This window comes from Vulpes vulpes, chromosome 2, assembly GCF_048418805.1.
Source record: "Vulpes vulpes isolate BD-2025 chromosome 2, VulVul3, whole genome shotgun sequence".
NCBI lineage: Eukaryota > Metazoa > Chordata > Mammalia > Carnivora > Canidae > Vulpes > Vulpes vulpes.
In genome coordinates, this window is record NC_132781.1 from 22,994,493 (window position 1) to 23,019,035 (window position 24,543).

Consider the following 24,543-nt stretch of genomic DNA (forward strand, 5'->3'; position numbering starts at 1 on the left):
TACCCCCCCCAACACCAGGCAGGGCACCTCCATCTCCAGGTACCTGGCTCTTGGTCCTCTACATGCTTTCTCCTCCCATGAAGCCAGACAGAGTGGAAGGGGGGAGAAAAGGGGGTTGGGAACATGCCTGCCAATAGGGACCAAAGAAGCCTGAAGCCCCAAGATCCCCATGATAAGATCCCCAAGACTTTGAGAACCTACCCATTGCCCAGAGTTGGATTCAAGGCCAGAAGGCCCCCACAAAACCCTCCAAGGTTGGACAGAGCAGGATTCCAGGAAGGCCAGGGGAAGGGGAGTAGGGGGGTATCCAACAGGGGTTGGCCCTGGCCTAAGGTGAGCAGGGAGTAGGGGCAGTGGGGGTGGGCAGAAGAGATGAGCAGGTGAGTAGAGTCTTGTTACAGGGGCAGAGGTAGAAAAGGTAGAGGCTGGTATGGGCCTCCTATGCGGACACTGTGAAGAGCTGGTCAGGGGAGTAGGTGCGACTCCAGTTCCAGAACCCAATACCCCACCACTCGGCCTCTACCCCCAAAGCTCTCTGTATTTTCCCCTTCCCCCCTGAGGCTGCCTCTCCCCAGCTCTCTTGGCTACTCCCTCCTGCCACCCATCTCAGAGTCTCTGTGCTCTGTCCCCATCCAGATGGTGTTGGGCCTGTTCCTGGTTTTCTTTGGCTCTCTCTCTCTAAGGCAAAAAAAGCTGGGCTCTAGGCAGATGGAGCCTGGCCAGTCACAGCCCCCACCTCACTCTCACTGTGCCCTCTGTGCCAGCACAGCACAGGGTCGAATGACCCATCCTCGGGCCAGAGGGGCCTTAAGAAACTTCTGGCCCAGGTCCCCCACTCTCAGAGAAGTCTCAGGCCCTAGGAAGTACAAGGTGTGAGGCCCCTCAAAGCAGGGGCACTTTCGGCATGTTACCTTCCTGAACCCACTTTCTTCCTCTGTAAAATAGTGAGGAGGCCTCTCTCCTATTCAGTGTGGTAGCGAGGATTAAAGGAAATTCTATGCAGTTGCATCTGATCCCAGGGTTTTTGGTTTTTTTTTTTTTAAGATTTTTTTTTTTTTAATTCATGAGAGACACAGATAGAGGCAGAGACACAGGCAGAGGGAGAAGCAGGTTCCCTGGGGAGAGTCTGATGAGAGACTCAATTCCAGGACTCCCGGATCACGACCTGAGCAGAAGACAGACGTTCAACCTACTGAGCCACCTGGGAGCCCCTAATCCCTGATCCCAGGGCTTAAGCCTCAGAGGCTCCATTGGGGTGGTGGCAGACACCACCAAGGACACTCAGTGTCCCCACAAGAGCCCAGTCCTGGGAGATACAGACATAACTGTCCCAGAAACTACCCCCCCCACACACACACAGATCATTTCAGAGAGAATTTGTGAGGGATATATATATTTTTTTTAATGGATTTCTCCCCACCCCAATCGCTCTGTCATTTTCTATGCCACGGATAACCCAACCCTAATAATAATACCCTTTGGGTTCCCTAAAGTGAGGAAGCAAATTTTTAGCTGTAAAAATTGCTGAGAAATAACAATTCAGCGTCCTTCTCCTGGGACCAAAATGTTTTGTTCTGTTTTGTTTTCTATCCCCAGGCAACATTCCAACCTGGAGAGTTGGAGCGAAGGAAGAGGGGCTGGGAGACATGTTCCTCATCTATCCATCCATGCGGTCATCCAACAAATGTTATGGAGTGCCTACAAGGCTGGAGCCTGCCTCCCTCTCCCTCTCTCTCTCTCTCACTAGGGAGATGCAGGCTCCGTGCAGGGACCCGGGGCAGAGTCCTCGGTGGACGGAATCCTGCCCCATCCAGGGCTCAGGCACCTCCTGCTACCTCCACTACCCCGAAAGAGTCATGAGTCCTAGAGGCACCTGGGTGGCTCAGTGCTTGAGCATCTGCCTTTGGCTCAGGACCTGATCCAGGGCCTGGGATCGAGTCCCGCATTTGGGCTCCGCTCCCGGGAGTCTGGTCTCCCTCTGCTATGCCTCTGCCTCTCTCTCTGTGTCTCTCATGAATAAATAAAATCTTAAAAAAAAAAAAAAAAAAGGTCTTGGTTATAAGCTGTCAGCTAAATGATTTTATTTATTTATTTTTCATGTGTCAGTACTTTTAATGTTGTATACATCAAATTATAGTAAAAAGATGACTATAAACAACATGCAGCCCCTCTATTTTCATGAACAGCACAACAGATTACAGTAAACCGAGTTTATATTCCACCATCAAGTGTGGTTCTCCCATTAGTTCACTTTGTGACGGGTCATTAAGAATATCTTCAAATCCAGTAGTCTCATCATTACCCCTTAAAATATCCAATGGAAGGTTTGAGCTTGGAAAAAATGGAAGACGCTGAACCTGCTGCACTGCCTTGAATTCCATTTGTAATTTTAGTGGAGCAAACAGCCCCTGGATGTTTCTTAGTGTAGAAAAATTCATTTTATCTTGGTTGAGCTGGAAATTTTTTTCTGATAATTCAAGAGGATGACTGGGCAAAAGTTCATTTTTCACACAAGGGAGACCTTTTCAAAGAAGATCATGCTGTTCGAAAGGTCCACTTGCTGAAAGTTCAGTAACTGGAATACTGTCCTTCAGCTGAGATCCAAGTCCTCTGGCATTCATCTTCCCTTGCTCTGTCAGATAAATGATTTTTAAAAGGAACCTGGGCACCCTGGCTGGCTCAGGGGTTTAGCGCCGCCTTCAGCCCCGGGGCCTGATCCTAGACACCCCGGATCGAGTCCCACGTCGGGCTCCCTGTGTGGAGCCTGCTTCTCCCTCTGCCTGTGTCTCTGCCTCTCTCTCTTTCTGTCTTTCATGAATAAATAATATTTTTTAAAAATTTACTAAATAAATAAATAGGAACGTGGCAGTCCCCGTGTGGTCTGCGAGCCTGTGTACACGAACGCCCCCACCTGGCGAGGCCGCGGGGTCCTGGAGCCCAGCTCCGCGCGGAAGAGCGCCCCCTAGAGTTAAGACAGTGCCCGGGCGTGACTCTGAGCCCCCATCCTTTGCTCCCAAGCCTCCCTCTCTGTCACCAGGAGTCTCACCTTGGAAAAAGTACGTTCTGTTCACTTCAAACGGACTGTTTGCTTCTTAGCTTTCTTGCAGCCCAGCCAACCGGTGCTTATGTTTTCCACGTCCTTTCTCTGCCCTTCTCCAAATCCCTCAGAGTGGGCATCTGACATGCTGTTTATTCTTTGAGCACTTGGTCCAATGTCTGTTTTCCCATCAGAGCAGGAAGCCCCTTGAGGGTAGGGACTAAGAAGCGCGCCAGCGTTGGGGTTGCGAGTATGTGTCTTGGGCGCCTGGGTGGTTCAGTCAGTTGCCCATCTGCCATCAGCTTGGGTCATGATCCCAGGGTCCTGGGATGGAACCCAGTGGGGCTCCCTGCCCAGCTGAGACTCTGCTTCTCCTTTTCCTGCTCCCCTGTTTGTGCTCTCTCTCTCCGTGTCAAATAAATAAAATCTTGAAAAAAAAAAAAGTATGTGTCTTGAGATAGACTGTGAGTTCAAGCACTGCTGTGTGGCTTTGGGCAAATAACAACCTTTCTGAGCTTCATGTGGCTGGCAACTTCTAAAAAGGGGCTGATGAGAACCTCTAAGCCATATGGCTAGAGTGAAAACCGAGTGAGACAACAACTGAGCCCTTACTAAATGTAGCTGTCTCTTTCTCTACGCATCCCCAGTGCCTAGTACATCATATGGGTTTATTTATTTAACATTTATAAGTAAAGAGAGTCTTTATTTAATAAACTGTTCAGTACAACTATAGAGTGCTTTTCAACAGATCTACCTTCTAAGGTAGTTTGCAGGGTTTTTTTTTCTGTTATTCCCTTATCATCTTCCCTTCAGTATACAGATGGAGATACTGAGGCTCAGAGAGGTTAAGTAGCTATCTCAAGGTCACACAGCTGACAGGAGAGGATAGAGGATAGAGTCAGGATTTGAACCCTGGCCCTCTGGGTCACAGTCCCTGCTCTTAATCATGGTACTATGCCCCACTCTGCTTGATAAATATGTATGGAATTTTAAAAATGAATCTCCAGGCAACATTCCAACCCTGAGAGCTAAAGAATGAAGTCTACCCCTCCCCCTAAGAAAGAGGGCTGATGGGGGAAGCGTTCCTCATTTATGAATTCATTCATTCACTCATTCAACAAGTCCCAAAGAAGTATCCCACCCAGCAACCTGGATTCCAGGCATGGCAGTGACCTGGAGCTTTTCTGAGCCCTGGCTCTCCAGCTCCAAAATGGGGACAAAATACTTCCCACTCCACTCCTAGGCCATGAACCCTGAGGATGAGTAATAGGAATGACAGTAGTGGGGCTGCGGTGGTTTTCATAGATGAGGGGTGGGGCGGGCAGGGTGTGCTAATGATGGAAAGGGGGGGGGGCAGGAAGCAGGACCTGTGGTCTCAGCAGGAGTGCCAGCCTCAGGGGTCCTGCCTGATTTGGGAATTCCCTTGGGTTACTTAGCCTGTAGCCTGTGGAGGCTGCAGCAAGGAGGGAAAGAAAGGCATTACAGACCAGAGAAGCAGCTTTCCCTGAGGATTTAGTGATGTCTGATCCAGGGAGGAGGAGGCCCAGTCCCGCTACCCACTCTATCCATCCCATGAAGTAAGATGATCCCCATTTATGGACTAGGAAACCAGAGGGATGCAGGTTGTCCAAGTTAATGAACTAGTAAAGAATGAGCTGGAACCTGAGTCACCTCACACCTGCCATCCACCCAGGCCAAGACACAGGACTGCTTCTTGTCCATCCGCATGGTGAAGCCTTTGGCCAGAGGACCCCGAAAGCTCACTATTCCAGCTCTTTGTTTCCATTTTGCTGTCTTTGGGATCCAGCGGAGTCTCCCTAAGACACAGGAATGATTGAGCCACTCCCCAGGGGAGAACCTCTGCAGCCCCCATTGTTCTCAGCACCATTCTCAAGCTGGGCCATGGAAACCCCTGGGGAACCATGGTCCATCTTCCAGGGTATCATTAGCACAGAACAGTTAGTGCTTAAAATCAGTTTTTCTGGCAGGAAAACCAGCATGGATATTCTTGGAGTCAAATGCAAGGCTTGCAGAAACATTTAATATAGAGCCATGTATCTAAATTCCTAAGTTCTGACTGAACCACTTTGCCTCCTCTCCCGCCCCTTCCTCCAACCCCCAACCTCACCCCCATGCCTCCAGTGGACTGCTGGATTGCTCAGCTGGGCTCCAGTGAGCGTGCTTGAGAAGCCACTTTTCACAGGAAAATCCATTCCGGGTTCAGCACTCAGGGCTGTCTGTCCACTCTCATCCATTTCTTTTTAAGATTTTTATTTTTATTTTTTTAGAGAGAGGTACAGAGAGAGGCAGAGACATAGACAGAGGGAGAAGCAGGCTCCATGCAGGGAACCTGATGTGGGACTCGATCTCGATCTCGGGACTCCAGGATCACACCCTGAGCTGAAGGCAGATGCTCAACCGCTGAGCCACCCACGCGTCCCATGGATCAGGATTTACATGAAGGCTTTCAGTGCAAGACTCAGGTGCCCCTGGTGCCCAGAGCCACTTGAGGCTCCTCATAGGACCTCATGGTGTAGATGTGTCAAATGTAGGGGCACCTGGGTAGCTCAGTCAGTTAAGCATCTTTGGCTCAGGTGCTGATCTCAGGGTCTCTGGATGGAGTTGGGCTCCCTGCTCAGCGGGGAGCCTGCTTCTTCTCCCTTTCCCACTGCCTCTGCTTGTGCGCTCTCTCTCAAATAATTATATAAAATCTTTTTTTAAGATTTTATTTATTTATTCATTAGAGACAGAGAGAGATACAGGCAGAGGGAGAAGCAGGCTCCATGCAGGGAACCTGACAAGGGACCCAATCCCAGGTCCCTGGGATCATGACCCGAGCCAAAAGCAGATGCTCAACCACTGAGTCATCCAGGCATCCCAATTAAATAAAATCTTTTAAAAAAATAGACGTGTCAAACGTAAGCCTTCAAAGACGCCCCTCCCTGAAGGCCACCCTGCACTGCTTTCTGTGCAATCTGTAGGGGGCAGTGTGGACTCAGACTGGCCCCAGGCTCTCCAGGGTTGCTTCAGCTGGGTCTAGACTCTCCCAGCCCGCCTCTCCCTCTCCTGAGGACAAGTTAGCAAGCTGGACCCTGAGGGAGAAGTTAAAGGCAGTCTCCATTGTCTCTGCCTCAACTCGGCCTTTGGCATCACCACCCTCACGCTTCTCCAGCATCGCAAGCCAGAGTCACCCTCACCTCTGATATCTGGATCCAGCTGCTTCCAGACTTCATCCTCCCTTTTTTTCCATCAGTTCTCTACAACCTTCCGCCCCAGTCTGTGCCTGGGCCACTCTGCACCAAAGATCCTCCTTAAGAGTCTGGGGGCCCTTCATTGTTTACCTCTCCAAAATTCTAACCCCTAACAGCACCCTCCTCTACCAGTCTACTGGGTTCCACCTCCTTGGCTCACCCCAAAGTGATGACATTGCTGTTACCTTGGTAACAGATGCTTTGTGAGTGGGTAGGGGGAATGGACTAGTGAAAGCAAGCTGTGGCTTCAGGACACCATCAGAGCCCTGGGAGGTAGTGAGGTGGGGGGTGGGGACAAACTGGTACAGGGCCCTGGGAGGGTGCAGCCAGGGACTGTGACTCCTGACCCATGACTCTTGTCCACCCTATGGCCCCAGCCCCAAGAAGAAAAAAAACAGAATAGAAGGGGCCCCTGGGTGGCTCAGCTCATGATCCTGGGGTCCTGGGATCAAGTCCCACTTTGGGCTCCTTGCTCAGTGAGGAGTCTGCTTCTCCCTCTTCCTCTGCCTCTCCCTGTACTTGGGCTGTCTCTCTCTCAAATAAACAAATAAAATCAAAGAGAGAAGAAGAAAGAAAGAAGAAAGAAAGAAAGAAAGAAGAAAGAAAGAAAGAAAGAAAGAAAGAAAGAAAGAAAGAAAGAAAGAAAGAAAGAAAGAAAGAAAGAAAGATGGGATCCCTGGGTGGCGCAGCGGTTTGGCGCCTGCCTTTGGCCCAGGGCGCAATCCTGGAGACCCGGGATCGAATCCCACATCGGGCTCCCGGTGCATGGAGCCTGCTTCTCCCTCTGCCTCTCTCTCTCTCTCTCTCTGTGACTATCATAAATAAATAAAAAATAAAAAATAAAAAAAAAAAAGAAAGAAAATAGGAGATCTCTTTCAAGAAGATCTCTTCATGGAAGAGAGGGAAATAACCCCAATGCCACTATCCCACTCACATGAGAACATGTCTCCTGGACAGCCTCAGCTTGGCTGGGGAGGGGGGTAGGGATTGCACACACTGGAGCCCCTGTTGTTCCCCTCCAGGGAGCCTGGGGCACAGAGAGAGGGAACAGCTCACCCAGAGTGTGTTAGGGACAGTGCCACAGGCAGTGGGAGGGTGGCTCTATGCCAGTGTCCCGAGCTCCAGGGGTTGGTGGCAGCAGGGAGTAATGGAAGGGCTCTCCTCCAGCCCCTGGGGACCTGGCTGTCCCAGATGCCACAGCCAGGAAGTGTGTCAGGCACTTGCGTAAGAGCCTTCTATATTTCCATAAAATCATAATTACTGATGCCTGCCATAGGCCTTTGTTCATTAGAGCAGTATCTGTCTCTGGGGCCCCGGTGGGCCAGCAGGGTGAGGTAAGAGAGACTGGGCAAGGCCAGGCCTCTCACCGTGTTCCCTGCATCCCCAGCCCCACCGAGCCTGGGCCCTCTTCCTCTCCCCAGCTGGGAGATGAGAACCGGACTTGAGCTCAACCATGACAGACTCCTTCTTCCTAGGAGCTCCAATTCTAAAGCTGGAGAGAGAGACCAGCCACCCATGTCTTCAGCTTGGACTGTCCTTGGCAACCTGTGGGGGCAGAGGCTTGAACTGAAGATGGGAGAAAATAGGTCGGTCCTTATGGAAGGAGAAGCAATGCCTGCCATCAGAGAATCTGAGTAGAGGAATCCTGGGAGTCATTCAGGCCAGGGGTTCTTAGTCTTTTGGGGATCTTAGATTCTCTGAGGAGAAGGTGAAAGCTCTAGACTACCCCCCAGAAAATGCTTATTCTCCAACATTTTACATAGCTTCAGGGGATTCAGGAACTCCCTGAAGCTCACCTACAAGCTCAAGATTAAGTATCTCTAAATAAATAAATAGGATAGATGATAGATAGATGGATAGATAGATGATAGATAAAAACTATTATGTCCTTACTCTGTCCTCCTCTTTACATATGTTAACTCACTTAGTCCTCAAAAGAACACTAAGAGATATACAATTATTGCCCCCATTCTACTCCAACTCCCTATTTCAACCTAATCTACTACTCCAATTGTGCTAATCGAAAAAGAAGGAAAACAAAGTCCCTTCAGAGACTGATAGGTCTCTGCCCAAGGTCTCAGGACAGGAAGAAAAGTTCAGACCAGGATGAGAACCAGTCTTTCTTCATGTGCTGGATATTGTGTTGCCTACAGATCTGGAGTCATCCAGTCCCTCCCTCTGTCCCCAAGCTCCCAAGAGCCTAGCACCCACTTTCACTCATTCCGCAGTCACATTAAGAGGCACCTGCAAGTTCTATTATGACTTCAGGTCTAGGGAGCCCTCTTGGGTGTGACTGTTACCTACCCTTTTATAGCATCTTGCCCTTGGTTCTGCCCACTCCTCATCTCTGCCCTCTGATTCTGAGATGGGATCATGTTCCTTCTCCAGAAGCTAGCCTGGCTAACTCCTGCCCTGTCCCCAGTCACTGCAGTGGGAGTTGTCAGCACTGAAGCAATGACTCAGACTTAGTTCATGAAAGACTGCTCTGAAACACGAAGGCTGCAGGCCAGAAAGGACATCCAGAGGTCATGAGATGCAGCCCCCTGTCTCCTCCACATCTGCCCCATCTTGAGCTATTGATGCCTAGGCCAGATGGGCCCCAGGGCCCACCAACTTCCCTGGCTTTCCTGGGTCACCAGGAGCGCTGCTTCCACTGGGAATTTTTCCCTAAGTCTAGTCAGAATCTCCTTTGGAGGTGGTTCCCACATATATTAACAGGAAAGTGAAAGAGGAAGCCATTTCTTCTCTCTACCCCAGGGAAAGCCCTGGGAAGGGACCGATCTCTCAGAAGAAAGGAGGGAAGAAAGAAAACAACTTGCCCTGTCATCCTCCCTGGGCGAAGGGGAGCTACCTCAGTCATTCTTCTCATGGTAAGGTAGACATTACCTCTGTGTTGCTAATGAAAAAATCAAGGCTTTAAATGGTTTTGCTCCCTACCCAAGATCACACAATTAATTCATGATTATACAGGTATTAGAGTCTAAGAAACTCAGAATCTCTGCTCTTGGGGGGGGGGGGGAACAAGCATACCTCCCCTCAGGAGGTCTCCAGCACAGAAAAGGCCCCTGTTCGCTCCCACCCAGGCTAGATGGAGGGCCTAATGACCCTACCTCAGGGTGTGTCAAGCACTCCTATGTCTGAGTGCCCAGGGAGGGATGATGGGCTAATCTGGGCTGGGCCAGAGGGAAGATAGCAGCTCTCACCTCAGAGGGCATTGGCAGAAGGCTGGCTAATGAATGGGCCTTTGGGGAGACTGGTCTGAGGGCTGAGGCCAGGATCCTTCGAATCTCCTTTCAGGAAAGCTAGTGCTCAGAGTCAGTCTGCAGCTGATGTGGGTGGATCCGGAGGGGGAGGGGACTAAGCCCCCACAACCACAAACCCTCACTTCTGCCCGTGTCCTACTTCTGCTACTGGCAAATAAATCTCTACTCCTGCACACAGTAACCTGAGCAGTGCTCCAATGGTGAGCTCACTTTGGGAGGACAGAGATGGCATGAATGGCTATGTGCAAGGGCCGGCAGGAGAGAGGCCACAGGGTTCAGCCTCTGTTCCCTAGAGCTGCCATAAAGGCAGAACCTTCTCGGAGTGCCACCGCACCCCCACCCCCTGCCATCGTATCACCCAGACTTCGATCCAGAAGTTTCTCCAACCACAGCAAAGGAAGGATTCCTTCAACCTCCAACTTACCTTCCTTTCTTTGGACAGGCCAAGAGATAAAGCTAGAGTTTTGGTCAGGGCCAAAAGGGGCAGGGAGAAGGCTGGTGGTAAGGGAGGACTCGGGGAAATGGCAGGTAAGCAACATGCATAAAGAGGTACCTTTGGGCCAGGTGGACAGAGGGCAACCTGGAGACTAAGAACCGTCTTCCCTCCACGTCTCCCAACCTCCCCCCTCCCCATCTAACTCTATTTGTAGTAGGATCTCTAGGAGGAGAACGTGTCTTGAAGAGTTTTGGGGACCTTAGGTATGGAGACTGAGGCCACTTCTCTGCTGAATTCCAAACACCAAGCCTGGAAAGGAAGACAGTTGTCTTGCTTTCCATCCACAAAGGAGGGACTGTCAGGCTTGCCCTTTGACGTTTGATGTTCAATTGTCCTCTCTCTGCTTGAGGAGCAGAGTCCTCTCCTTGAGGACTATGAGGATGTGTATACTTGGAGTCCTCAAGGCAGAGTCGATCCAGTTAATGGGGCAGAAGGGTCCACATTCTTCCACTACTTCGCTCTCAGAAAGTCCTAACTTGGATCTCTCAACTATCCTTCTGCAGATCCGACCTTTTCCTGTGCGTCTCAATCCCATACGGACTCTGATCTCCCAAGTCTCTCCACGACTTTGTCACGCCCCAACTCCCCCCCACCCCCCCGGCCCCCACCCCCCGGACCCGTTCCGGGTCTTTTGGTGTAAAACTACCCCCTCCCCACATCTTTCCCTTTCAGGCTCCTCCCCATCTGGTCGAGCCCCCCCCAGGCTCCGCCCAACTCGCCCTCCTGGCCACCACGGCAGCCAATAGCGGAGAACCTGATTTGCATAGCGGCGCGGGGGAGCCGCCGAGGGCAGGGGGAGGGACCAGGCGACCTCCTAAATCAAAGTTGGAAGGCGAGGACTGGGCGGAGGGGCCTCCGGGTGCGGGGCCGGGGCCGGCGGGGGGAGGGGAAGGGGATGGGGGGCGGGCGCAGAGGACGGCGGGGCCGGCCGGACTCGGACTGCTCCGTCGCTCCCTCCCTCAGCTCATCCCCGCGTCCCCACTTCCCTCCTCCCCTCGCTCCGAGCAGCATCCTCTGCAGACCCTCGGTCCTCATTCCCGGGGTCGTCGGGCTCCCGCGGCTCCGTGTAACTACCCCTCTTCACTGGCCAGCCCGGCAACTTTCTCCGCCCGCTCCCGGGAGTGGGGGGTCGCTTTGCCTGGGCGGATTTTTCCTGGGGTTCACTGGGGGGCAGTCTCTGGAGAAGGGCCTCAGGGTCCCAGGGAGACATCTGCCGTCTGCCACCTGCCCCCGTCGGGTCTCGGCACCCTCTCTTCCCCTCTCCCCCAACCATGACCGAAATGAGCGAGAAGGAGAACGAACCGGATGACGCGGCCACCCACACGCCCCCGGGGACCGTCTCAGCCCTCCAGGAGACCAAGGTAACTCAGGAAGCGAGCGGCCCGGACCCCTGCCCGTGCGCCCCCAGCCCGGGTTGCCCCCTCCCCGACGCGGTCACCGCCGCGGGCTCGGGTGCCCTGGGGTCACGGCAACGGGACCCGCCAATGGGACCCGCGCGATCCCTAAGGCTCTGCGCGGCGCCCGGGGCGAGTGGTCCGCGACGAGGGGCCGCGGGGAGCCCCGGGCGCGCAGGCACGACACGCCCTTGCGCGCGTGAGGGGCGGGCGCCGGCCGCGACCCTCCGGGGAGGTTGTAACTCGGCTTGGTTGGAGGGAATCGGCGCAGCGAAGGCGGAGGGAGTGTGTAGCGGTGTGTAGCGGGTGTGGGCCGGTGTACGCGCTGGTGTGTGCGTGCGAGGCGCACCCCTCCGCGCCCGCCCAGTCCCTGCCTGCAGCTCAGCCCGCGGCTCGCGCTCCGCCGGTCTCTCGGAAGATGTCTCCGCAACCTGTTTGTCCGTCCGGGGGTCTCCCCGCTTCCTTTCGGCGTCTATGTGTGGTTCCCCCGAGTCCCTCCGGATGACTCTCTCGGCCCCGCCGCAGCCCTGCCTTCCCCCCGCCCCGCCAGGTTGGGCTCGGGGACGCGAGGCCGCGGCCGGGGGTGCGCAGCTTCGCGGCGAGCGCGGGGGCTGCGGCAGGCGGGCCACCGCGGGCGGGCCCCGGGGCTCCGTGCTGCGGCTCCCGGGCAGGACAGGCAGCCCCACCCCCACCCGGGAGCGGGACAGGGGGCGGGGCGGGGCGGGGGGGTTGGGTGGGTGGAAGGAAAAAGAGAAGTCATCGCAATTAATGAATGTCATAATTAACCCTAATTATGTATGATTGTTACTCCTGCGGGAGTCACAATGAATAAATTATTCCCCAGTGAAGGCAGGCGGAGCCCAGACTCCCAGCGCTTTAGGGGTTCGGGGAGGCCACCGATTAAATTTAACGCCCACCCGACCTCTAATCTGTCCACTTCCTCCTCAAGTTCTAAACGCCCAAGGCTGACCCGCAAGAAGTTCTGCGGGGAGCAACCTGACCTGAGCTGGCTGGGGATGGGGAGAGAAAAAAGAGGCTGTGTCAAGGGCACTCCCTGCCTCCTCCCCAGACTCCAGGCCGAGGCCTCCTTCCCTCTCCCTTGCACCCTGGTGTTTTTTGTTCCCACCTGCTCCTGTAAGGAGGGGGGCACTGAAGACCGGAAAAAATGGGTGGGGTCTTTGGCTCCTTCCTGGTGTGGAGTGCTCATCTATAGCTCTTTCCAATACCCCTCTTGCTCCTAATTCTGTCCTGGCCACCCCTCAGGATATGAGGTTAATTCAAGGTCAAGGTCATCTAGAGAGTGACCAGGAGTAGATCAGTAGGAACAAGATGGGGCCTGGCGGAGGCACCCCAGGGAGCTCCTCACCCCTAAACTAGAAGGACCCACTGGTCTCCATGTCAGTCTTCAGATCTGAACTTGACCTTCTTCTGCTCCCTTCTGAGAATGAGACTCTGGTTCTCTCAGAGCACAGAGTTAACTCCCCCTCTCAAAGATCCACATCTCAACTAGGAGTAAGGTCTTGGGGTGGGAGGATATTACTTGGAATATTTGTGTTGGCTTTTTTTAAAGCAGAGGGTCTCAGGAGCCGAGCCCCATCCTGAGCGCCAATATCCCTGGCCTTCCCAGTTGCCTTCTAGTCCTCCAGGACAGACAGACACATTTCCCTGCTTGCTTCCTAAGAGCATGGGGGTCTCCCAGGCCCCTGCCTTGCTTCCCACAGGAGGTCTGGCTGCCCGCCCCCCCTTCTTAAGAGCTTTCCAAGAGCAGTCAGGAGCCGGGGCAGTGCTGCCTCAGCAAACCCACAGGCTGCAAGCTCAGCTGTGTGGGCAGGGGGAGGTCAGGCCTGGCAGATCTGTACCTCCCTCCTCCCAGCCCAAGGACTGTCCAGTGCTATCACCTCTGACCCTGAGCCATGGAGATCACAAGAGCAGGCCACTGGAGGGGGATTGCATACCTTGCCTTGCCCCTTCTCCCTCCTCCCCTAAATCTCACCCTTGTGAAGGACTGTTTTAACAACAGAGGCTGGGCTGGGGATTCTGGGTGCAGGTAGTGCGAGTACCCAGGAAGGCAGAGGTGGGCAGGGAGAAGATTCAGGGCCCTGCCAGCCTCATTAGCTCTCCAAACCTTAACCTGTCCCAAGGAAGCTTTGGTCTCCAGACTATAGGGCTTGGGGAGGGGGAAGGGAGAGTGATGATGGCCTACCAAACTCAGTTTGAGGTAGGTACAACAGAGGGGGCTGGTGTCTATTAGATAGTGAAGCCAACATTCCAGGCTTATTCATCAGTGTTTGGGGCCCCATGGGGGGAGCCCTTCTTGCCAGCCTAAGTCCAGCCTCCTGCCCACACCAAGATTGGATCATATCCCTGCACCCAAGCTACTCAGTGACTGCCTTGGTGTCATTACTGCCATCTCTGCATCCCCATGCCATCCTACCACCGGGTGGTACCATCATTCCCTTTGGTGCCATCCTTGGGAAGACCCTGCCATGCCAACTCTGCCATCTGAGTCAGCTTGTGCCACATCCGCCACCACCCACTGCCAGCTGCCTAGTGCCCTTTCAGGAGCTGGAGGGAAGTGAAGAGATGCTGTGGGGAGTTGAGGAAATGAAGGGACCATCCAGTATGTGGGGAGGTGGGGAGGAGACAGGCAGGCCTGGCCCAGCCTCTGGGAGGAGATTCAGAAGAACAGGCCTGGTGGTCCAGGTTCCAAGCCAGACAAGCTCCTGGTACATCTGGAGAGAACAGGATCCAGGTAGGGCAGCTTACCAGGGTCCATGGCAACTTCTCTCCATGTCAGGGAATGGGTCCTCGGATACTGGGGGCACTGAAAAGATAGCTGATGGCAGATAGAGAAAAACCCTCTGTGGGAAGAGAGGAGGAAGACCCTCTCCTCCCTGGGAGGAGTCCCAAGGGTACGAACACCTGGCCAGGCTGAGCCGAAATGAGGTTCGAATAGCCAAGCCAGATGTCTCTTGAGTGGACAGGCATCAAGCCATTTGGCAGAGGTGCCCCCATCTTGCTGTCTAGCCACAACCCTTGACATCTGCCAGCCATCCCAGGTGATAGGTTGTTCCTTCTTGCCTCTCTGCCATCCTGGGATCTGGGGTGCACAGCAGAGCCCAGGAGTCGGTGAGCAGAAGTGGGGCTGCCCCAGTGCTGGGGAACATTCTGTTCCAGGGATCTCTGTACCCTGCAGAGGTGGCTCTTGGCACTGAGGCCAGGGGAAGACCAGGAAAGGGCAGAGGCTGGAGAGTAAGGAGGCTTAAAATCTCATCCTGTGGGAATTACTATAGAAATAACAGCCTTGGGGGATGGGGGGGAACATGACTGATGTCTTCAAGTGTTTGAAGGACTGCTGTATATAAGAAGGAGTCAAGGGAGGAACAGAGCCAAGGTAGGAACAGAGCCGATAGGCAGAAAGATCTCAGGGAGGCAGGTTTCAGGTCTATATAGGGAAGCACTTTTCAGCAATTGCAGCTGCCCAAAGATGGAGTGACTGCCCCAGGAGAGGGTGCGCTTCCTGCCACAAGAGGTGACCAACAGAGTCAGACAACTGTCTAGAGGGGACGTGGCAGAGACGTTGTGGGATGATAGTATGGGCTGGGGACTACTCTGGGTGGCCAGTCTTGCAGGTTCCTGCCAACCCTAAATGTCCTGATTGACCTGGTGGACAAGCCAAAGGCGTAGAGGAGGGATGGGGGTGAGGGCTAAGGCAGAGCCCAGAGCAGCAGGACTTTTCTGGTCATTTGGGCTCAACAGTCAGAGCCACTGGTTCAGGTTCTGGCTCTGCCACTTACCAGCTGAGGACTCATCCTATGTGGGTGATTTAACTCCTATGTGCCCGTGAGCTCATCTGTAAAGTGGGGCAATGGTCATCGGTCATCACTGTCTCCGAGGGTAATGCCAGGATTGATGAGGTGCTGCATCTGAAGCATTAGCTCCATCCCAATATTCTGGCAATGACAGCCCCTCATTATAGTGTGAAGTTTACCTTTTTTCTTTTCAAACCCAGAACCATGTATTGCCTAGTCTAGTCTGTTTCTTTCCTCTTGGATGTGGAGGAACTGAGGCTCAGAGAGTGGAAGTGCAGTGACTTGCCCTCAGGCACCAGGCGTAGCCTTGCGTCCACCCCCAGCACATCCTCTCAGATCCCTCAGTGCTCCAAGCTCTGGCCCCGGGGCAGAACAGTGGGTGCTTTTCCCACCTCTCTGGGCCTGTGAGAGCCCCCAGAGCCACACTGGCCCATAGAATACATTTATGTTCTAATGAATCCTCCCTCTGGCCCTCCACCTCTGCCCTAACACCCAGATGTCTGGGGCCCAGGGCCCCACATCTCGCAGACACACAAAGAAGCCCACAGTGCTGTGCAGGAAGCCAAGTTTGGAAGGAGCTGGGCAACTCAGTGTGCCAGACACCCTAAGGCTCTGGCCTCCCAGCTGGCACACAGGGGCCTGCCTCTTGCCCAAACGTCTCCCTCTCCCTCTCCCTCTCTGTTTCTTCTTCTGTTTTGCTGCCTGCTGGACTCCCTGGGGCCACACAGGCTGCTCCATGTGCCAGCTGAGAACCATGATCGAGTCTCCCTGCCCCAAGCCAGGCCTCTGGCCCTCTTTACCCATTACTTGTGAGTGGGCAAGGGTAAGGGAGCTCTCACCAGGGCGAGGGAAGAGGTTCAAGGATCTGGGTAGAGATGTTTCCAGACCTCACTCTGGGTTGGAGTGAGCAATGGAAGTAACTCTGGCCTCCCTGCAGAATTGACCCTGTGTTATAGAACATGGGCTCCGCTTATGTCCCTTGGACTGCAGCCACAGGATACCTGGGTGGCTTGGTGGTTTAGCGTCTGCCTTTGGCTCAGGGCATGATCCTGGATTTCCGGGATCTTGTCCCGCATCGGGCTTCCTGCATGGAGCCTTACTTCTCCTCCCTCTGCCTATATCTCTGCCTCTCTTCCTGTGTCTCTCATGAATAAATGAATAATAATAAAAAAAAATAAGTGGGGATTTGATTCAACTGTCCCTGACGTTAAGGGGTTCCAGTCTCCTGGGGAAGTAAGAAGTCAATGACAATGACAATGTAAACCAGATTGGATCTATAACGGAAGTGAGTACTAGGTGCAGTGGGCCCCAGAGGAGGGAGTGGTTATGCTAAATGGAGTTCCTGCTGAGGAAGAGACAGCTTCCCAGAGGAGGAAGTCATTGGAAACCCTGAAGGATAAAGAGGGTATTAAGTGGATCAGGCAAAGAAGAGGACAAACACATCAAAAAAGCTCAGAGAAATAAACACAGATGAGTTCAAGAATCCCCGTGTCTGGGCTGCAGGTGGATGGTATGGGTTGGAAGGGAAGGCCTGGCCAAGCTGCTGAATCTCATGACTGGGGCAAGGGCCTTGGCTGTGTCCTGAGGAGCCAGGAAAAGTTTTGAGCAAGGCCAGGGATCACCTCGCCAGCAGCTGTATGGAGAGCAGGGGAAGATGGGCAAGGGGAGGCAAGGGGTTGTGGCGCTGAACTGGGACAGGGCTGTGGAGATGATGTGGTGGGCATGGGGGAGGGGCTGGAGAGAGATTTAAAAAAAATTTTTTTATGATTTTATTTATTGATGAGAGACACACACACACAGAGAGGCAGAGACACAGGCAGAGGGAGAAGCAGGCTCCATGCAGGGAGCCCAACATGGGACTCGATCCTGGGATCGAGCCCTGGGCCGAAGGCGAGCACTAAACCGCTGAGCTACCTGGGCTGCCCTGGAGAGAGACTTTGGACAGGGAATCAGCTCTGAGAATGAGGGCCCAAGATGACCCCTCCCCCCCCAGCCTGTTCAAGAACACAGGTAGAAAAACTGGGGACCCGCAGCATCTGTTTGGCCCCCAAAGTATTATTTTTTAAAACTTGAGTAAATGGTACACCCATATAGTGATATCCAGTGTAGCCATAAACAAGAATGATGAAACTCTTTATATGTTGGTATGGAATGATTTCCAAGATTTACTGTTAAGTAAAAAAAGCAAGGCGTAGGAAAAATAGTACACTACCATTTCTGCAATGAGAAAAAAAGGAACTACAACCTCCTGAATTTGTTTCTACCCAAATATGCAGAAAAGTCTAGATTTCTTTTGAAAAGCTGGCAAACCTGGCCCCACTAGGCTGGCATGTAGAGTAGCCCAGTTGTCCAGAGAACCCCAGCAGCTGCTGTGTGGCTGGTGGGCCTGCCCAGCCAGGACTCCTTTGCTCATGGAGGTTCCCACCTGGCTCCTGTAGGTATCCGGAATCATGACCACCTTCTGGAACATGGCAGCCTCTCTCTTAGTACTTCCAGGCTGCCTCTGACCAAGGACATATCCTGGCTCCCAGCCAGTCCCCTCTGGCTTCCACTTACAGCCTCGCTTCCTCTCTCAGCTCCAGCGGTTCAAGCGCTCACTTTCCCTCAAGACCATCCTCCGAAGTAAGAGCGTGGAGAACTTCTTCCTTCGCTCAGGCTCTGAGCTCAAGTGCCCCACTGAGGTGCTGCTGACCCCCCCAACCCCGCTGCCCCCTCCCTCCCCACCACCGGCATCTACAGATGGGGGCCTCCCTCCCCCGGCCCCCTCTCCCTGCCCCATCCCGCGGCCCCTGGCACCACTCAAACCGGTCAGACTGCACAGCTTCCAGGAACACATCTTCAAGAGAGCCAGCCCCTGTGAGCTCTGCCACCAGCTCATTGTGGGTAGGTGCCTGAGGTGCCAAGGAGAGGGGCCCAGGTGGGGGCGGGGAGGAGGAGGCCAGGGAACAGCCCCATGTCGGGCTCTTGCTATGCAGAGCCCTTGATCCTAACTGAGCCCCTCAATCTGTGCGGACACATGAGCAACCTTGGGGTGGGTGGGTGCCCAGGGTCACTGTTTACTAGCAATGCAGGCTTCAGTGCTAGTTGACATGGGGAGTGTCTGAAGGGTAAGCCCTGGGCCTCGAGGCTGACGTGTGTGGATGCCCCCACTTCCTCTGTCCGATGCCCTAACCTGCCCCTTTGGCTCTGTGCCCCTGGATGTATCCTCCTTTGCCTAATCCTTCTTGCTGAACCCAAATTCTTCTCAGGAAACTCCAAGCAGGGTCTGCGGTGTAAGACGTGCAAAGTCAGCGTCCACCTCTGGTGCTCCGAGGAGATCTCCCGCCAGCAATGCCCAGGCAAGGTGGTGAGTGGGGTTCATACAGGGGTGGCTGGCTGCGGGTGCCCCCCAGCACCGGCATGTGGGGGGAATGAGTGCCTCCCCCGATCCAGGCTGGTTCCACTCGTGGGGTGGTCCTTGGGCTGGGGGAAGGACAAGCCCTTGGTGGGCTGTGACAGCCTCATGCCCTTTTTCTGCCCATCTTGCCATAGTCCTCCTCCTTCCGTCGCAACTTCAGCTCTCCGCTCCTTGTGCATGAGCCACCTCCCGCCTGTGTCACAAGCAAAGAGTCCCCACCCTCCGGTGAGTCCCCTACCCCTCACTGCCCCTCATCCCGCCGTGGTGTGATGAGAAACCCACACATTCCTCAGATGGGCACCTCTAGTTCTTGGCACTTCCCTTTTCTGAATCCCCTTGTCCTGAATGGAGGGTGCATTCATTCATTCATCCTTCAACAGTTTATTGAACACTTACGAAGTGTTAGGCATTGTGCTAGACATGGGGACGAGGCACGGAAGAAGGTGGAGTTCATGGTCTAGTAAGGGAGCTGGACATGAAATGGATAATCACACAAGTCATCAATTCATTACTGTTCTCATGAATGCCCGAACCCGCAAGGATAGGGACTAAGAAAAAAGTAGGCACCGTCCCCATCTGCAGGGATAGTGAAAGTGTCCAGAGATGTGCAGGATGGCGAGTTATTCCAAGGGGATCTGGAGAAGACTAGTGCAGGCAGAGAGGGTCTGGGGTGGGACGGAGCAGGGAATGAAAGTGATACAGGGCTTCTGGGCAGAGCAAGGGTGGCAGCTGGGTGCCCGGCCTTGAGGGTGGCTCCTTGGCAGGGGCCAGCGGAAAGGTAGACCCCGTCTACGAGACCCTGCGCTATGGCACCTCCTTGGCACTGATGAATCGCTCCAGCTTCAGCAGTACCTCTGAGTCCCCCACGCGGAGCCTGGTATGTCAGGCACCAAAGGCGAGCCTGGGGGGGCAGGGGTCTCTGAGGGCAAGGCTCCAGGGGCTGAGCCCTCCCCCCACCCCCGACTTGTCCCCAGAGTGAGCGGGATGAGCTGACTGAGGATGGGGAAGGCAGCATCCGCAGCTCAGAGGAGGGCCCTGGAGACAGTGGTGAGTGGAGGCGGGCCCAGGGGCAGGAATGGAGCACAGGCCAGCCACTCCCTGCTGCCTCACGCGCGGCCCTGCCCTGGCATCTCTAGTATTCACAGCCCCGGCCGAGGGTGAAGGGTCAGGACCAGAGGAGAAGAGCCCCGGACAGCAGGTGAGGTTATGCTGGCACTGAGTCCTGGTAGGCCAGACGGGAAGGGGATGTCACGTCTCCTTGTCGTTGACCCCTAGGTGGGTGAGAGCATGGTGAGTGGGAGTATCTGCTCCTTCATTTATCCTACGTCTACGGGGATGGGCAATGCCAGGGTGAGTACGCAAGGAAGGCAGGGGGTATGACCCCTCCCCGCATTGAGCCAGTGCCTGGTGTGCCCAGTCCTGTGCCAACTCCCCAAGAGCGGGCAGTTCCAGGGAGTAGCAGGCAGAGGAGTATTCCCTTTCTCCCTCCTTGACCCAGTCCCCCAAGGATGAACACAGAAGATAGAACCTGACCTCTCCCTGCCATGGACCCTGGTGCCCTGTGTCCCACCTCTTAGCTCCCCCGCCCAGGGTAGGCAAGGTCAGGGCAAGTGAAAGGGGGGTGGAGTGAGGAGAGTGTCATCCTCTCACCACTGACCCAGAGCTTTTCCGCAGCCCCCTAAACCCCCTCTGCGAAAGGACGTGGGGCCCATGTACTCCTACGTCGCGCTCTACAAGTTTCTGCCCCAAGAGAACAATGACCTGGCTCTACAGTAAGTCCTCTTTGTGGTCTGGCCCCCCTGGGCAGCCACCTGGCTCCAACCTCAGGGCGCTGCTCCCAGACTTTGGAACATGAATGTGAGGGGGACCTTCGGGAACCTTCTCCTGGCATGCTTGAGGCAGCTGAGGCCAGAGAGGAACTGGAATGCTCAGAGTCCAAAAGGGATTGGTGCCGATGTCATATCTCCTGCCCCCCTGCCCAGGATCTGCCCTAGAGATTGTCTGCTATACCTGTGGTCACAGTGTCCTCCGAGGGTGTCAAGAACAGCTCCCCCAGCTGCAGGGGGTGGGTGGGAGTGTGCTGGGGATCTGGGGGCCCCAGAGGGTTAAAATGTGGAAAGGGCAGATCCCTCCTGCCCATTTGCGACCCCAGCTCTGTCCTCCCAGGCCTGGGGACCGGATCATGCTGGTGGATGACTCTAACGAGGACTGGTGGAAGGTGACTTGGCTGGGTGGGGAGCAGAGGGACCCTGGTAGGCACTCCCCCATTCCCCACCTTCAGTGGGCACTGCCTCACCTTCTCTCCAGGCCCAAAGACCTCCCCTCCTTCAGCCTTGGGCCCTAGCCAAGCCTAGGACCAGCACTTGGGACTTGCTCTCCCTTGGACCCTCCCTGCCTTAGCCTGTCCCTCTGCTCACCTCATGCCCTTCCGAGTGCAGAAGCCACCTTACTGGGGGTTCGGATACAGGAAGTCCAGGATCTGGTGTTTGATGGCATTGGCTCGGAATGGGCATCAAGTCTAGAAGAAGCAACGTGGGAGGGGGTGGCACTGGTGCTCATTGCCAGCCTCATCCCCAGGGCAAGATTGGCGACCGGGTTGGCTTCTTCCCAGCCAATTTTGTGCAGCGAGTAAGGCCAGGTGAGAACGTTTGGCGCTGCTGCCAGCCCTTCTCTGGGAACAAGGAACAGGGGTACATGAGCCTCAAGGAGAACCAGGTGAGTGTCTGGGCCCTGCAGCAGCCGGAGAGGTGGGTGAGGGAGAGAGGCAGCAGGGGCACAGGTGAATGCCCTGGAGGAGGACACTTGTAGCCTGACAGCAGGAGGGAAGGCAGGTCAGAGAGGTGGACTGCAGGGCCCTCCTCTCATCCCCCGCTGGGAACTGGGGCTGAACTTGGTTAGACACAGCCTGGGGGAGGGGAAGAGCACTAAATTAGGAGTCCGGAGGCTTGGGTTTGAATGTTGGCTGTGCCTCTGGCTTGTGTAAACCCCCAATAAGCCCTTTTCCTCCCCTTAACCTCCCCTGTGACATGGGTGTTTGGCCGGGGCATTAGGCCAGCTGGTCTCAAAGGTCAGCCCCAGAGTGCTGCTCCGAGTCCACTGATCTTGCCACGGTGCCCAGTACCCTGATAGGATCTACTCCCTTCCCCCCAGCTGATGTCTCCAATTTCATCTGCTCCTGGTCCCGTCATCCCCTGGGGTGGCCCCCTGGGAGCCCTCAGCAGGATTCAGGGCCAGGGCTGTAGGCAGAGCCAGGACTCAGCTCGCATCTCTCCCACTCAGATCTGTGTGGGCGTGGGCAGGAGCAAGGATGCTGACGGCTTCATTCGCGTCAGCAGCGGCAAGAAGCGGGGCCTGGTGCCAGCCGACGCCCTGACCGAGATCTGAGCGGAGCCCAGAGAACCCAGCTGCCACCCCTGCCCATGCCTGGCCCTTGCTTCTGGCCCTGGAACAGGAACAGGCATCTGCCCACACTCTTCCTCCCTCCACCTTTCCTAGGGGCCACTCCCCATGACTCGGGAGCCTTCTGCACGGAGGAAGGTTTTATTTTTGGGGTCCCAAGGTACCCCGAGGGGCTTGCTCCCCTGGACTTAGGGGTGAGGGAGGAGGGGACAGTGGGAGGGAACAGGGAAGCTCCAGGTAGGTCCAGCCACTGCCCAGACCCCCCTCCCCAGTTGCCATGCTGAGTGCAGTCCTGGGGAGCGGGGTGTTCCTGGGGAACTCTCCTGCTGCTTTGTCCAGAGGGCCTTCCCACTTCCCATGTCCACACCACCTTTGCATGCCTGACACCACTGCCCTCTCCCCGCGGAGCCCCTGCTTGGGTCTATGTGCGTGTGACCCTGCGGCTGTCCCTTTGGAAGGAAGTGGGGCCGGAGTGCCTCAGCCCTCCGCCCCCGGGGATTCGGGGGTTCAGGGGCGGTGGGAGGGGATTTAGGACTGCAGGAGGATCCTGAGTCCACCTGCTGGTTTCACCACCTCTGTCACTCCATCAATTCTCAGGAAAGTTCTGTGGGAATCTCTCCCATTACTTGAAACCACAGGCGGACAAAGGAGGGGAGGGCCGAGTTCTGGGGAAAGTGTGGTAGATCAGAGACCATCTCTTCAAGGAGAACAGTCACCACAGAGCAGCCTCATGGTACCCTTATCCACTGGAGAGGGACACTCCAGAATGACTTGAACCCAGAAACCTGACTGAGAAAAAAAAACTAGCCCATGCTTAGAACCCCCATTTCACTGTCAGGACTCTAGAAGTCCCTGGTGGCAGGAGGCAGGGCTGGCCACCCAGGGGAGCCTGTGCTTCTTCCTGTCCTGGGTATCACAAGGCCCACCCCAGGAGTCCTGCCTCAAGGCTGACCAGGCCATTGCTCTTCCTCGCCCTCTCCCTCTGGGCTTTGCAGGAAGCGCTGGGACCCCTCCTTCAGTGCAGGGGACCCTTCTGACCGAATCTGCACCCTTATCCTGGACAGAGAGTCTTGGGAGGAAGAGGGAGTGCGAGATGGTTAAGGCAGGCCAACAGTTCTGTTTGACCACCAGGAAAGGAGAGGGTAGGCACCCTGGGGGGGGGGGGGGGCGCACACAAAGAGGACCCCTCCCTTACAGGTTGTTTTTCTCTGGTGCCAACCTCCCTCTCCCCTCCCAAGCTCAGAGCCTCCTCTTGTGCCCTTGATCGTGCCAGCCAATGCCAGCCCCCACCCTGGGCACAGTCACACCCTCCCATACAGTGGGAGGGACACATCCTCCTACCCACTGGCCCCTGCTCCACTTCTCCCCCCTCGGAGGGGGGCTCAAGCCACACTGCCCTGTTTGCTGCCATGAGGCCCCCCCCAGCAATATCCCAGGGGCGGGCCCGATGCCCACTGTACATGAGGCTGCATGATGGGTCTGCTGGGGGCATTGCTGAGCCCCCAGACCCTTAAATAAATGTTTCTTGTCCCAATCTGTGTGCTCTGTGTGTCTGCTTGGGAGAGAGGATGGAAGGTGCAAGGAGTGGGGCGGGGGCTGGAGGTGCCAAAAGGAGACTAGCCTGGAGGGGGAAGAATTTGTGGATCTCTGAGGGGAGGGGTGCTGGGGTTGGCCCACACTCGCAGGGGTCCCCATGCCTTTCCACCCCCTCCCACCTCAGCAGCCTGAGATGGGGATCTGGGGAGGAGTTTAAAAGAAAAGCTTGGCAGGGGTGGGGTGGAGTGGGATGTCGCCAGACGCTGGAAGGGGAGAGGGTACGGCCGCGGTCACAGTCACATTGTGGCTCGAGGCACATCTGCGTCGGCAGGGGCCAGGCACCCAACTATGCGCATCCACACAGCTCTGCCCACCCAGGGTGCCCTCCAAGACCATCCGAGATCAGCCTCGCCCCCGCCACCTGCCAAGCCGCAGGCAGAAAGGCTGGCGGCGGGGACAGTCGCCGCCAGTGGGGCCCTGAGATGACTCAATCACGGCCGTCATGGAGAGCCTGGCACGAAGGGGCCTGCGGCGCCCCCCTCCCGCAGCAGTGCCCGCCGCCCACCTGCTCCGGCAGAGATCCCTCGTTCCCCTCCACCCGCCTGGCCGCGTCATCGCCAAGGCGAGCACGTCCTGCGCTATTTATAGGCAGAGCGGACCGCAGAGGGAGAGAGAGGCGGGCTGCGGGGGTGCCAGGGCAACGCCAGAATGCGGGGTGGGGGTACCGCCCCTCCTGATGGGCCCCCCCGTGTTCGGCCGTCCAGCCCCCCACCCCCAAAGCAAGACTGGCCAGGTAGAGCCAGACACCCTAGCTTTCATTTGGTGCCTTCACCCAGGGAAGGCTCTAGAGCTTGGTGGGTGAGCAGCGGGAGGAGGAGGAGGACTTCTTCCTAGGACCTCTGATGGGGGAAGGAGAAAAGGGGTCACAAACCCAGTCCAGTGGCTTAAAGAGAGGGGA

At 55.5% G+C, this 24,543-nt stretch overlaps 1 protein-coding gene and 1 pseudogene across 5 annotated transcripts; one reads left to right on the plus strand and one right to left on the minus strand.

The window, feature by feature from the left end:
- Positions 1 to 2,076: 2,076 nt before the first annotated feature.
- Positions 2,077 to 2,630, minus strand: LOC112918048 (proteasome maturation protein pseudogene; annotated as a pseudogene).
- Positions 2,631 to 10,880: 8,250 nt separating this feature from the next.
- STAC2 (SH3 and cysteine rich domain 2) lies at positions 10,881 to 23,583 on the plus strand. 5 transcript variants are annotated; one of them, XM_025995776.2, is made up of 12 exons: positions 10,881 to 11,408; positions 17,830 to 18,136; positions 18,502 to 18,599; positions 18,785 to 18,875; positions 19,415 to 19,527; positions 19,625 to 19,697; positions 19,787 to 19,848; positions 19,926 to 20,000; positions 20,325 to 20,422; positions 20,817 to 20,868; positions 21,228 to 21,365; positions 21,930 to 23,583. In XM_025995776.2, exons 1-12 carry the CDS (start codon positions 11,319 to 11,321, stop codon positions 22,032 to 22,034), a joined length of 1,302 nt encoding a protein of 433 aa, XP_025851561.1. In that variant the 5' UTR covers positions 10,881 to 11,318; the 3' UTR covers positions 22,035 to 23,583. The 5 variants fall into 5 exon arrangements, with proteins under 5 accessions (XP_025851561.1, XP_025851563.1, XP_025851564.1 ...); XM_025995778.2 differs by having other exon boundaries at positions 19,926 to 19,940; XM_025995779.2 differs by lacking the exon at positions 19,926 to 20,000.
- Positions 23,584 to 24,543: the final 960 nt, after the last annotated feature.